General features: G+C 32.2%; 1 protein-coding gene across 1 annotated transcript; it reads left to right on the top strand.

The window, feature by feature from the left end:
* Nucleotides 1–3,348: 3,348 nt before the first annotated feature.
* CSN3 (casein kappa) lies at nucleotides 3,349–12,551 on the top strand. Its single transcript, XM_082391617.1, has 2 exons — nucleotides 3,349–3,572; nucleotides 7,694–12,551. The coding sequence occupies exons 1-2, from the start codon at nucleotides 3,516–3,518 to the stop codon at nucleotides 8,222–8,224; spliced, it is 588 nt and encodes a 195-aa protein (XP_082247743.1). The 5' UTR covers nucleotides 3,349–3,515; the 3' UTR covers nucleotides 8,225–12,551.
* The last annotated feature ends 1,547 nt before the right edge of the window (nucleotides 12,552–14,098 follow it).

The raw sequence follows: 14,098 nt of genomic DNA, 5'->3' as shown, positions 1-14,098 counted from the left end.
TTGGCTGGTCTTACTACTTTAGCAGCATGTTTTAGCAGTTTTGAAACTCTGCCATCTTTCTCTGAACTGCAGAAATCAACTATTTTGAAAAATAGAAAATCTCAACTGACTCTATACAAACTGAATAAGCATTTCAGGGCTGTGAACATCATTCCTAACTTTCTCAGACATGAAATACTTCTAAGAAAAAGAGGAATACAACACAATGCTGTTATTATTTCTTGTTTGTATTCTGGCAGTCCTACATTGATTCCTGTAAATACCTCAATCTGGCCAGGACTTCACAGCTAAAGTGAAGTCACAGTTAATGTTTTTTCCAGAGAAATGTAAGCAAAAGAAAATATTCTTCCCTGAATTATCTAGGCAAATTATTTGGTTAGCTGTATTTTACCAAAATATTCCCCATATTGGTGGTTTTATGATATATATTTTGTAAGTCAGAATGAGCTGTCTTTGAAACAGAACAACTATTCTGAATTCAATAATTTAATTTTATACATCCAGAATGGTTCACCTATATTATTGAAATTTAAGAATCTAAGTGCAACTTTGATTCATAAGAGGTTAATCAATCAACAGGTGCTTATTGCATGCTTATACCATGAACTTACTGAAGAATAAAATGCAAACGGATCCCTACTTTATATTGATTAAACTATTTTATATTTGGAAATAACTTGTAAGAAGTTGTTCTTGAGTATAAAAGAGATGGTCAGTTTTCTAGTTTTTAAGTATTGATGGTTGTAATTCTGGAAGAATACGACCAACCACAGCCCATAATATATATAGGGTCACTTGATATCCAAGATCTTAAATTAAAAAGAAACATTTGAAATGTAAAAGTGCTGTGGTTAGCTATTTTTCATTTTAATAATAGCTTTAAATTCAAATAGGTATAGTTAGTTGATTAAGAATGCAGTTAATATTTTTAGAACTTCTCCATATCTTTTCATAAAACATAAAAATTCATTCTTTAAAAAGTGTGAATAATCTCTTTTCAAACCTTATGAATGACAACTCTATTTCCCCCTCTGCATTTCATTAACCGAAATAGACGCAAAGATGGTCCTGCTATTGTCAAATCTTTCCTTTCTGTCATCTTCCTATTGGGTGCAATGTAGAAGGAAGATAAATCGCATGACGCAAGGCACTAACACCCTTTAATTAGTCTCCAGTTATTTACCTTGGGTCTTCCCTACAGTTGAGAGGCCAACTCAACCTACTGCCAAGCAAGACCTGACGGGCACAAGGAAAGGTAATCATATTAAAACGTCCAGAGAGAATGATTCTTTTTCACAGTAGTTAATAGTAACGCCACCAATGTTATTTTAGAGGCACATTTTCTTCCTTTTAACTTTATTGTTAAGCTTGAATATGCCTTGGCATCATTTTGATATTAGTTTCTAACCTAAACCTTAGATTCTGTATAATGTTATCATCAAATTTATTTTTAACTTCACTTTGGGTTAAAGTCAAGGTTTGATACTGGATAAACTACTGAAGACAATGTAAATTCTAAAAAAAAGGTTCATTGTTCAAGACAATGAACCTACTCCTACAGACAAATGTGGAGGGCTAACTTAGGAAGATGAAAGTGCATAATAATCCAGATTGATCCCTTAATTAATTTCAAAATTTTATTTATATCTAAAGGTTATAATTTTATTTGTTATAATATAGTTTTAATAAAAAAAACATGACTTACATATCCTAATGAAAGCTGAATAGTTCTTCTGTTTCACAAATTTTTCTTTCTTACCAAGTGATGAAGGCAAATTCAAGTACTCATTGGTTTAAGTAACCAACAAGTAAAGTATGGTTTTTATCTCTGTGATTTCTGTTTACAATAAAAAGGGAGGAACTACTATCATTTTACAGATTGTTTTTGTGTATGTTTGTGTTATAATTTTGCATGAATTGTAAAGAAGTCTGTGATTCACCATGGAAATATTATTGTTCAGTCTACAGTCTTAAAAGTTAAACAGTGATTATTGTACAATATTGTTTTCTATATTCACTATACTGTATTATAATCATCAAGCTTGCTAAGGGACTAGATCGTAATTATTCCAACCACAAAAAAGAAATGATAATTATGTGACATGACAGAGGTGTTAATTATCACTATAATGGCAATCATATTACAATTATACAAATACATCAAATCTACATGTTGTACACCTTAAATTTACACAATGTTTATGTCAAATCTATTTCAATTAAGAAAAAGTTAACTAGCAAGTGAAGAATTAATAAGGAACTCCATTCTTCTCAGTGAAACTTGAGAGGAAACAACCTATGCTGTAGGTTGTTCAAATTTGATCACACATGAGTTCTTTTCCATCCAATGATATCCCATCAGAGGTTCTGAAGTCAGTTTAGTAGACAGCTTTTCTAATCATTCTTGGCTGAAAATCAAAGGTGAATGGAGTCTGGTGTGTGCTCTCTTTACCAAGCCTGAACTTTAACTCTGTGACCCTCTTTTGTAAAACTCAGTTTGTAGGTTTCAAGTCTATACAAGTATAGCAATAACAATAGCTGCAACAAGACGTAGTTAGTATTTACTTCATAAATACAATATGTATTTAAATATTAAAAGTTTGAAGTGTTATATGTATCTTTTTAAAAAGGCAATTTATTTTTTTAAAAAATCAAATAAATATGCGTAACTACCCTATACTCCTTTACAAAGGTAAGGCTAATTTATTTCTTCAAATATTTCAGCCAGAGACCTGTAATTGTCATATCTTATATTTTTTCATTAAAATGATCAAGTTAATCACATCATTTATGATTACTGGAGAAGCAGATTATGAAAAATGCAGTTTCAGTATACCCCCCATCTCCTCCATTTTACATGTTCCTGTTAGATTAATTGTGGAATTATAGAATTTCAGAAATTTCAGTTCTAACTTTTGTTTATAGGTAACAGTAGTAAGGCCCAGATAAAGGAAATTACTTGGCCAAAATTACACAAGTAGAGATAGAGCCTGAGATAGAACTCAGTTCTCCAAAGGAATGTGTAGTCACCTCAGTCTCTAATCTGAAACCACTCAACTGCTTTCTGTTGTTTAGAAAGGCATGTCTAATTCTTCATCCTGGCATTTAAGACCTCTGCTTTTTCTTCCCTCAACTTTCTTTCCAATTTTGTATTTCCCTTCTCTCCATTCAAATGCCCATGGATAGTCCCAAGGCTTTCTCCTCTACTTGAAGTTTCTCTCTATTAATCTCTGCATGGGCAAGTCCCACCTATAATGCTATCTCCTACAGAAATAATTTGTTGATTTCTTAACTGAAAACTTCTATCTGTAGAAAACCACTTTTGTGACATTTTCTACTTTCTTTCTAAAGCTTTTAATAAAATAGATATAGATTTTCCACATTGGTTAAATCTACCCCTAAATCTGACTTTTTTTTCCCCCTTAAACCAAAGAGGACATTGTTCCAAATCACTCTTAAATTATTAGCAACAGATCCTTTTAATGTAATGTTTTTAATTTTTATTTTTAGGTGCAATGATGAAGAGTTTTTTCCTACTTGTGACTATCATGGCATTAACCCTGCCTTTTTTGGTGAGTTAATTTCATCTGATCAATTTGTATCAAAACTTTTTAAAAAATTTATTTAAGGTCTCTAATTATGTAAATTTCTAAATACAGTTATATTTTATGGAACAAAACAGCTGCATACTAACTATATTTTCCTAACAGTAATTTATTTTTACATTTATTTCTCTTATAAAATTAAAGTCATGTTCTTCTGAATATACTTCTGGTTTCCAGGAATCAAGAAGTCATAATTTATCATGTATAGAAAACCTTTAAAATTTTCATATGATAGAGAAAATACATTTTGGGGGAAAAAACAGTACTGAAAATATTTTTAAATTATAATGTGCTCTAAAAATTCACAAAAAATAAATACAGAAATCATAGACCAGGATCAGAAATGGTTTTAATTAAATTCCTATCTCCTGCAGACTCCAATCTCTTAAGGGACTAAATTCTTTAAAGATTAGGAGCTGGGCTTCCCTGGTGGTGCAGTGGTTGGGAGTCCGCCTGCCAATGCAGGGGACACGGGTTCGAGCCCTGGTCTGGGAAGATCCCACATGCCGCGGAGCGGCTAGGCCCGTGAGCCACAACTACTGAGTCTGCGCGTCTGGAGCCTGTGCTCCGCAGCGGGAGGGGCCACGACAGTGAGAGGCACGTGCACCGCGATGAAGAGTGGCCCCCGCTCTCCGCAACTGGAGAAAGCCCTTGCACAGAAACGAAGACCCAACACAGCCAAAAATAAATAAGTAAATTTATTAAAAAAAAAAAAAAAATTAGGAGCTCGTTTAAGCTTTTTTACCAATTTCAAATAAGTTGACATGTACTTTTAACATTCAAACATATTGTAACTTTTGTTATAATCTTCCCATTATGTCAATTGAGACTCCTACTCAGGGCTTATATCCATAAACAACTCTATGATTTTCAGGCATTTTCTTGAATTACATGCTGTGTATTAAGGCTATTGGAACAAGAAAAATGTTTGGAATTTTTTTTTCTTTTAATTTTTTCGACTTGTTTTCCTTATTGTTTTGGCTATTGCTCTGTTTTATTTTCATGTTCATTTGGGGATCCCAGGCACTTATTTGCCAATAGCTAGTACAGGAAGGCAAATGTCTCATGTTTTATGACCTTCTCTTAGATTGTAAAATATGGGAGGGCGCTAGTCCTTGTTTCATAATTCATTTATTATTAAATTTAGATTTGCTTTTAAGTTAATATCTCTTAAATAACTCTATTAGGTAAATTCTTGGAGTCAAACTTTTTAAATATTTGAATTACTATGACTTTCACATTTATTTTCTTTCATTTATTCTCTGAAATTTGATTTTATTGTCGCCACCTGCATATTTAGAACTTGAGTTTTCTCTTTGAGTGAAAAGGATTAAAGTTTAAATCAGAAAGTGATCCACAACTGCCTGACCTATAGCAACCTCTTCTTGAGCTACTTGAGCCTGCTCTAGCCCCCAAATACTCCTTCTGGTTTTCACAAAGCTACAAGCCCCACAGACATGAACAAATAATTCAAAAGAAGAATGAAAGTTTATAGATTTTACCATCCAATCTTATGAGCAATCAAAATTATAGAAATTAAAACAGCAATGTGATAGCATCTTTTATGTGCTAAATTTATTCCTTCTCTCCAAAATAAAAATAGTTAAGATACAATTTATTACTAGCAATTATGAGATGAACTGCACAATCTTATAGCCTACTGGTGGCATTATAAGTTGGCATAAATTTTCTGTACAGCAGTTTAATAATTTCTATCGAAGAATTTCCCCCCCAAAATCACATTTTTGAAAAACTGTCTTAAGAAATCAATTAAAACTATTTAAAAGGCCACTGATATCCAGATGTTATTCATCTCTCTATTTATAATAAAATATTTTTTGGAAAAAGCTTTAATGGTTAACAATAAAGAACAAACATTTCATGACATAATATTTTGATTATTTATATTTCAACTATGAATATGTAAGCATGAAAACTATGATATAATGGAAAAATGATATGAGAGATCATACTCCTTTTAAAAGAAGTAAGATACAAGACACTAAAATGAACATATACCAGGAATACATAATACATATAGATTGGTATTATATTTAAATATCTAGATTATCAGGATTTTTGAGTGTAGGTAAACTTTCAATATTTATATAACTTTCTAAATTTTAAACTAGTGATTTAATAAATTTAGAGAAAAATAAGTCTCTGTCTCTTATTACACACCAGTATTTTTTTTTCTAATCTCTGATTTTCTATACCTACAACTTCCAAAAGGTTTGTAGAGTCTTTTATATCCAAGTGATATGTGTGAAAAGTCTTAAACTAGAACTGTCATTTTTAAAATATTTACCATTATGAACTCACTCAAAAGTTTATAAAACTTTTGTGAGTTTTAAAGCTTCATAAAATTGCTAACTCCTGTTTCCTATGAATGTTGTAATCCAGAATTAAGAAAAACACTATAAATACACAAAAATTGATTTTTTTAAATGGTGTTATTTATACAACACTTATATACTGACGTTTTGCTAGATTTTTTTAATCAAGAAAATCTCATAAATCATCTTAGTAGGAGAACAAAACCAGAAAAATATGCTCAATGCTCCTCTTATTTTTAACAATGTATATTCAATACAAACTGAATATAGGTTGTTCATGTTCTTCATTTAAGCAAATATCATGCATTATATTTGTTGGGGTCAAATGATCATATTCTTTTCAACATTGAATTTTTCTCCCTAAACAGTGATTTTTAAAGACAGCTTAACCATGGAACTCACTATTACTATTTTAGTTAGTATATTTCTGTCACTTCTTGAGTGGTTCACAGACTATGGTTAGATAACCATGGAAAGTGCTTTATAATATTTTACAATACTAAAATAAAAACAAAAAAAATGTTTTGTCTTTGATATAAAAGATATTTTTAAAACCACAAAATAATCTAGATTGTGTCTTGCTTTTTTTTAACTTCTTATTTCTTATTCTTTCTCTGAATCTCACCAGAGTGCAGAGGCGCAAAACCAGGAACAATCAACAGTAAGTTTAAATGTTTCCAGTAGAGATATGAACTCCAAAGTATAATATTATGCAAAGTTTAATGATATTAAAATGCATCTGTCTAAACGCTAAGTAAATATTTAAACTCCATGAAATAATCTAATAATCCTTGTAAAAAAATCACTTCAACAACCAATCATATGAATCAACCTCAATGTTTATCTGAAAATCTCAGTATCATTTTGTAGGCCAAGTCATGTCTTTTGATTTTCATGTGTATTTAGCAACATGAGAAAACCCTCTCAGAATTTAGTAGTGGGTAAAAATGAAAACAAAAGCAAAGTTTAATATTTCTCCTGCCTACTTTTAAAGACTTGGGGAAAGATCCCTCTCTGACCCTTCTTTGAATACCTCTCATACACTTGTATTTACTTCTACCTTTTGTTTCCCCAATCTGTTTGAATGAATAGGTCTCCTTTCACGAGAAGGTCTTGCTTTGCAGTGTAATTTTGTTGATTTGTTTCTATTTATATGGAAAGATCTAACGATGTATTTTTATAACTGCACATAATTAGTAGAACTGAAGCAAATAAAAATAGAAAATTTCCTAACTGATCTTTAATGGATAAAACTAGGCTGAAAAAGATCCAAAGTATAAATCCAGAAATCCACATCACATTATTTTACTATTCTGATATATTAGTTTAGAAAAAAATGTGCCCTCAGCCTAATCCCTAGGTAAATAAAATAAAAAACAATTACAAACATGTGGTGAGAATGTATATATACACATATAAGGAAAAATATATACATAGTTTTTTCTGTGTGTAGTATGTTTGTATACTATATGCCAAAGCACTCTATGAGACTGGTCTAGCTGTGGTACTTATAATGCACAGCATTTACTGAGCACTTTTTGTGTATGCCAAGCTCTGGTCAATGTGATTCACATTATGGATTAGCTCATCTAATTTTTTTGAAACTAATATTATTTTTAACGTTTGTCGAAAATCAAGAAGGGGAAGGGAAGCGTACAAATCCATATCTCGTAAAATAATATGGTTGCTGGGTTCACTATGTCCAGTGTTGTACTTACTTAACATCAAATACTGTAACATTGTATTTCAAAAAATTCTGATTTAAGACATCTTTTCATTCTAGCCTACAATAATACTATTCTGCATAATTTATTCTTTTTGCAGCGCTGTGAGAATGGTGAAAGATTGTTCAATGAAAAAACAATAAAATATATTCCAATTCGTTATGTGCTGAGTAGGTATCCTAGTTATGGACTCAATTACTACCAGCACAGACTAGCTGCACTAATCAATAACCAATTTATGCCTTACCCATATTATGCAAAGCCAGTTGCAGTTAGGCCACATGTCCAAATTCCTCAATGGCAATTCCTGCCAAATATCCACCCACCTACTGCAGCACATCACCCACACCCACGTCCATCATTTATTGCCATTCCACCAAAGAAAACTCAGGATAAAACAGTCATCCCTATCATCAATACCATTGCTACTGCTGAGCCTACACTTATACCTACCACTGAACCAATAGTGAACACTGTAGTTACTCCAGAAGCTTCCTCAGAATTCATCACGAGTACACCTGAGACCACCACAGTCCAAGTTACTTCACCTGTGGTCTAAAAACTCTAAGGAAACATCAAAGAAGACAACACAGGTAAATGAGAAAAAGACAAAATGAATAATAGACAAGATTCATGGATTTATCACAACAATCACAAAATCTAAAATAGTATAGATGGATAAATTAAATCTGTTACGGAAGCAGGCAAAATGGGCTAATTATAACTTTAATTTGGTGTTGCCTTAGCATTGATACACTAGATTTTTTTCCAACAAGAAATGAAAAATAATCGTATTTTACAAAATGAAGAAAAATTGGGAACTTTTTTATCAAACTTTTTTCAACAACTGTAACACTCCTAGAACCTATTTGTTTTATTTTATTCCTATTCACAGACAAAGACAGTGGAGTAAAAGACAATGTTAAACTCATGATTTTTCTTATCTCAAAAATACAACTTCTTAGAACAATTTACATAGGCTATGAGTTTAAATACATTTTAATTGTATAACAGTGTTCTTGCATTCAACAGTGTTCTTGCACTCTAATTTTGGTATGAATAGAGTGAAAGGAAATGATAGGCTTCCCATGTAGCTTTTTGATTTAAAATACAACTCAGTGTGACATAGTGGTAACAGCATTAAATCAGAGAAGGCTGCTTCTTCCATTGTGTGATCTTAGGCAAGTCATTACTCTCAATGAACTTTCATTTTCTCATAATTTTGGTTGCTATGAGATTCAAGTGAGAAAGCATATTGTGAATGAGTTGTAAAAAGTGATCAATCCATGAAATGTAATGCTTTAGAAAAGATAAAGTAAAATTAGTAAATACTAAAATTTATTTTCAACTAACATCTCAAGTCCTTACTAAATTATCAAAACTACATAACTATCTCAGTTTATTCCTGTAGCAGCCATGTGGAATGGATTATATTACCATCCTGAATTCACAAATGAAGAAAAAAAAATAAGCCTATAGATGCAAGTTACTACAGCTAGAAAGTTCAAAACTGGGAACCAAATCAAACCTGCTTGATTTCAGATAGTAAGGCTTAATTAGTATGTCACCTATCTCCATATGGGCTAATTTGCAAAAAAAACAAAAAACAAAAAACAAAACAGAAAACAAACTATAATTTCCCAAGAGCAGCATATGTAAATTTTATTATTGAGTTATGTTTAATAGGACCTCTGGTAAAAAAAAAAAAAAAACTTAAGTTAATAAATCTTTGACTCATTAAAATTTTGAAAACAAAAGGAGAAAATTAATGGAGACAACATGAAAACAAGTAATTGAGTATGCAATTGTCCATTCTATTGATCTAAAATACATTATTACATGATTGTTTTTAATAGGATAATCATTATCTCAGTAGTTACATTTGTTCAAAACTCATGAACCTAGATTTCTAAGTTAAAACCACTGTATAATATCACTTATAAAAAAGAATGTATAGGACTGTGTCTTTCTATAAATAACAGGTGAAGACAATTATTTCAGTTCGCTATATGTTGAATTTAAATGTTTAAATTTAGATATTTAATTTGATAGACTCCTTGATACAGACATTAGGCAAATTATGGAAGCTAAATAAAAGTCTACATATCGTGAGAACTGTTAGCACATTATGAACTAAATTCCTAAACTGTCATTTTTATAGGTCTTTCTGAAACCAAATGACTACTTCACACTCTCCTTTAGCCAGCTGTCTGCCTTCAATGAAGAGAAAATATGATTTTCACAGATTCGGCTCCTTTCTCTTCTCCCCTTACATTTTACATCCATGCCACAATTAATTTTTTGATTCCTGCATAATAAAGCCAATTGAATGCAATGGATCTCTTAATTTGAAATAGTCTGTGAATACACCTCAGGGATATTTGAAACTTTGAAATTCCAAGATAAATTTAGTGTGAGTTTGAGTACACACATTTAATTGGAGGCAAAGTTCATAATTTCGTCTGATTTTCAAAGTGGTCCATGGTTTAACACTGATTAAGAACATCTTCTGCAGGATGACACTGGAACATCTAAATTTATGGCTAAGTCATTGGGACCAGAGAAGAACTAAGCTATAGCGTTCAACTCCAGAAGACCACAAAGTGACTCTTGGGAGCCATGAGAACTCTAGAGTTAGCATTAAATTTAGGTGTCCAAATAATGCTAATTTTAGTCTAGATCATTCCCAAGAGCAAATTCCAGATACAGACAGGTTACAGATGACCACAACTACAAACACGGATAGATATATGGCAAAATAAACAGGAGTTGACTCTTGACCTGCATGAACCAGTTTCCTCCAGACTTGAAGCTATAGTCTCACACCTGTCAAACTCACATTCATACAAACACACACACACACACACACACACACACACACACACACACACACACACACACACCAGGAAGCTTAAGGAATTGAGGTCTTCCAGTCTACAAAAATTGGTGAATACTCAAAGTCCAAAAATATGAGTTTTTCCCTTAATGAAATATTGCAAGGAAAATGAGTGGGTCATGTATGTGCTTGCTCCATATTTAACATATCATGCCAGGAAAAATACAAATCACTCAACCCGTACAAAGGGCTTACTGCCACTCTTTTGCCGAAACCCTCAATAGATGTTCTATTGTTAGGAGTGGTTTACAAAACTTTACCTTCTCTCTCACTCAAATGCTAGAGTCTGGAAGAGAGACCTGGTCAGGAACATGGCATGGCTGGGCTTCATTTGCTATGACCATTAATAATATTACTAATTTCTAGAAAAATGAAGTTAAAGGATGGAAGAAATAGAATTTATTTCATTAATTAATAAAACATTTATCTCAAAGTACTATAAGAATTATTATGGGATACAAAACAACAATAATAATAATAAGCAATCAACAGTTATATATTATAGACCATAGGCCAATTTTCTCTTTGCTCATATATATTTAATCTTTTAATATGTACTCATGGGCTACATATTACTATTGTTGTTACTATTATTATTATGAAAGAAAATTGAAGTAATTTTCCCCAAGTGGAACTGGAATTGAACCCAGATAATTTTGCTTTAAAATCCATATTTTAATCTTGTGAACACTACTATAAAAGCATTTCCACACTGGGTGGTGAAATAAAATATGAAACAAAATACCTTGAAACAGGAAAAATATTCTTAAGTATTAATATTGGCTCATATTAATACAATAATATGTCTAACTAAAATAACATTAATAAAAAGAGTTGTTAAAAGTAGGATTTTAAATAAAACACTTACCTCCCTGATATGACATTATCTGATCTTTTGTAACAATTGGATTAACCAGTTAGAGTATACTATGTAAGTAATATGGCATAGTAAATCCCTCAACTACTATTTACATGTTAAGAAAATACATTGGTGAGTTGGTTATTTTGGATTTGGATAAATTACTTTCAGATACAAGGGTCCATTCACATGAAGGTAGTTTATATGAGAAATTATATCTTTAGCACAGAAAAGAAATGGGATCTGGAGATTTACACATAGTCATTCATTTTTCAATTATTTGCCAAATGCCCACTATGTGAATACAGCATGTTTCCTCTCCACCTCTAGGACCTCACAGACTAATGAGATTAGAAAAACATCTTATTATTCAGTCTCGTAGCACAACCTTATCTGAAAGTTCTCAGGTCTTCCACAAATGCAGTGATAAGTTATATAATAAACATTTATTTAGCACTTTAAAATGTATAAAGAGATTTCACACATATAAACCTCTTAATCTTCACCAGTAACCTCTTAAAATAATTTCTTATTAATCTTCATTTTGTATATGTGAACACAACTTTAAAGTAGTTAAACATAAGACAGTGAAAATGTATAGGCCTTAGATTTAGATAGAACTGAATTAAAGTTTTAGCTCAAAATTGCTTAACTGTGTGACCCTGGGTAACAAATAAAGTGGAAAACAACATTTTTTGATTTATTGATATACGTGTTAGGCTCTGTATCAAGTATTTTACAGGTTTTACTTTATTTCACATAGTACTCCCTTAGAGAGGCACTATTATTATGTTCATATATTAACAAGGAAACAGAGGCTCAGAGAGATTAATTTGCCCAAGAACAAAAAGCCACTACATATATATACTACCAGATGTAAAATAGATAGCTAGTGGGAAGCAGCCACATAGCACAGGGAGATCAGCTTGGTGCTTTGTGACCACCTAGAGGGGTGGGATAGAGAGGGTGGGAGGGAGACACAAGAGGGAGAGGGAGGAGATATGGGGATGTATGTATATGTATAGCTGATTCACTTTGTTATAAAGCAGAAACTAACACACCATTGTAAAGCAATTATACTCCAATAAAGATGTTAAAAATAAATAAATAAAATAAAATGAAAAAAAAATTTTTAAATAAAATTAAATTTTAAAAAGCCACTAAATGGTAGAGTTTTGTTTTGAACTCTAGCAATTCAGTACACCAGCCTTTGTTATCTTACTACTTGGACAAACAACTTTTAGCCTAAGACATTCATTATAGTACCCTACTTTCACTGGACAGTCAATAAATTTTTATTTCCTTATCCATAAAGAACATTCACTGTCCGCAAGACAAGGCCAATTTTCATGATCTTACTAATACTACCTTCCTACTTCATCTCTCCCCATTAGATCCTCATACCATTCACCCCAGTGACTCAGAAACTCCCCAGATGACCCTAGCTGTATTAATATTAACACCAGCACTTTTCTGAAGCTGCTCAAACCCTTTGGGTAATTCCTATCACGTAATCAAAATTTGACTCCTTGGCTTAGATATCACATCTTTAAGAAAAACTTTCCTTAACTTCCAAGATCAAGTGCTCAACTCATGTGCTACCACAGCTTCCTTCCCCCTACCTGTTCCTTTCCCATTTGTTATACCTCCCTGTCCACCTCTCCTGCTGGGATGTAAGCCCTATGAGCCCAGGAACTATGATCTCTCACCACTGTCTCTCCAAGGTAAGGCCCAATACAAGAGCTAAATAAATGTTTGCTAAACAAATGAGTAAGTAAAGGAATAAAAGGGTTGTTAATGATTGAAACTGAAATACCCATTTAATAGGATTAAATAATCTAGATTTTCCTTACCAAAATCCAGGGGAAAAAAATGTTTACCTTAGCAGTTTATTACTGATCATAAACCAAATTACCAAAGGCCAATTTAAAACTCAAGAAAATTACTGCAAATCATAATACCAATCACAGCAATATAAAGATAGAATGCTTTTTATAACTTAATCTCAGTTTTCAAGGAAGGAAAGCTGAATGCCAACAGAGTGATAACCAAATTGCTGTATCAATATTGTGTTATCTTAACTCTACCACACTATTTAGAAAAAGGAAATGATAGCCTTTCCTCTTCCTAATCTTCCTAATGTGATAAATGGAGTAATGGCCAGATGCCTATACTATTAGAATAAAGGCTATAAACGTAATAATCGAGACAGATGAACAAAAACGGGCCTGAAAGATCGAGTGTATTCTTTTTTTCTTTTTTTAAACATGTTTATTGGAGTATAATTGCGTTACAATGCTGTGTTAGTTTCTGCTTTACAACAAAGTGAATCAGCTATGCATATACATATATCCCCATATCTCCTCCCTCTTGCGTCTCCCTCCCATCCTCCCTATCCCACCTAGGTGGTCACAAAGCACCGAGTTGATCTCCCTGTGCTCCGTGGCTGCTTCCCACTAGCTATCTATTTTACATTTGGTAGTACATATAAGTACATGCCACTCTCTCACTTCGTCCCAGTTTACATTTCCCCCTCCCCGTGTCCTCAAGTCCATTCTCTACGTCTGGGTCTTTTTTCCTGTCCTGCCCCTATGTTCTTCAGAACCATTTTTTTCTTTTCTTTTTTAGATTCTATATATATGTGTTAGCATACGGTATTTGTTTTTCTATTTTTGACT

Source organism: Balaenoptera borealis (genome assembly GCF_965194805.1).
Source record: "Balaenoptera borealis genome assembly, chromosome: 4".
NCBI lineage: Eukaryota > Metazoa > Chordata > Mammalia > Artiodactyla > Balaenopteridae > Balaenoptera > Balaenoptera borealis.
The sequence above is the reverse complement of the archived record's forward strand: the minus strand, read 5'-3'. Positions and strand labels throughout refer to the sequence as shown.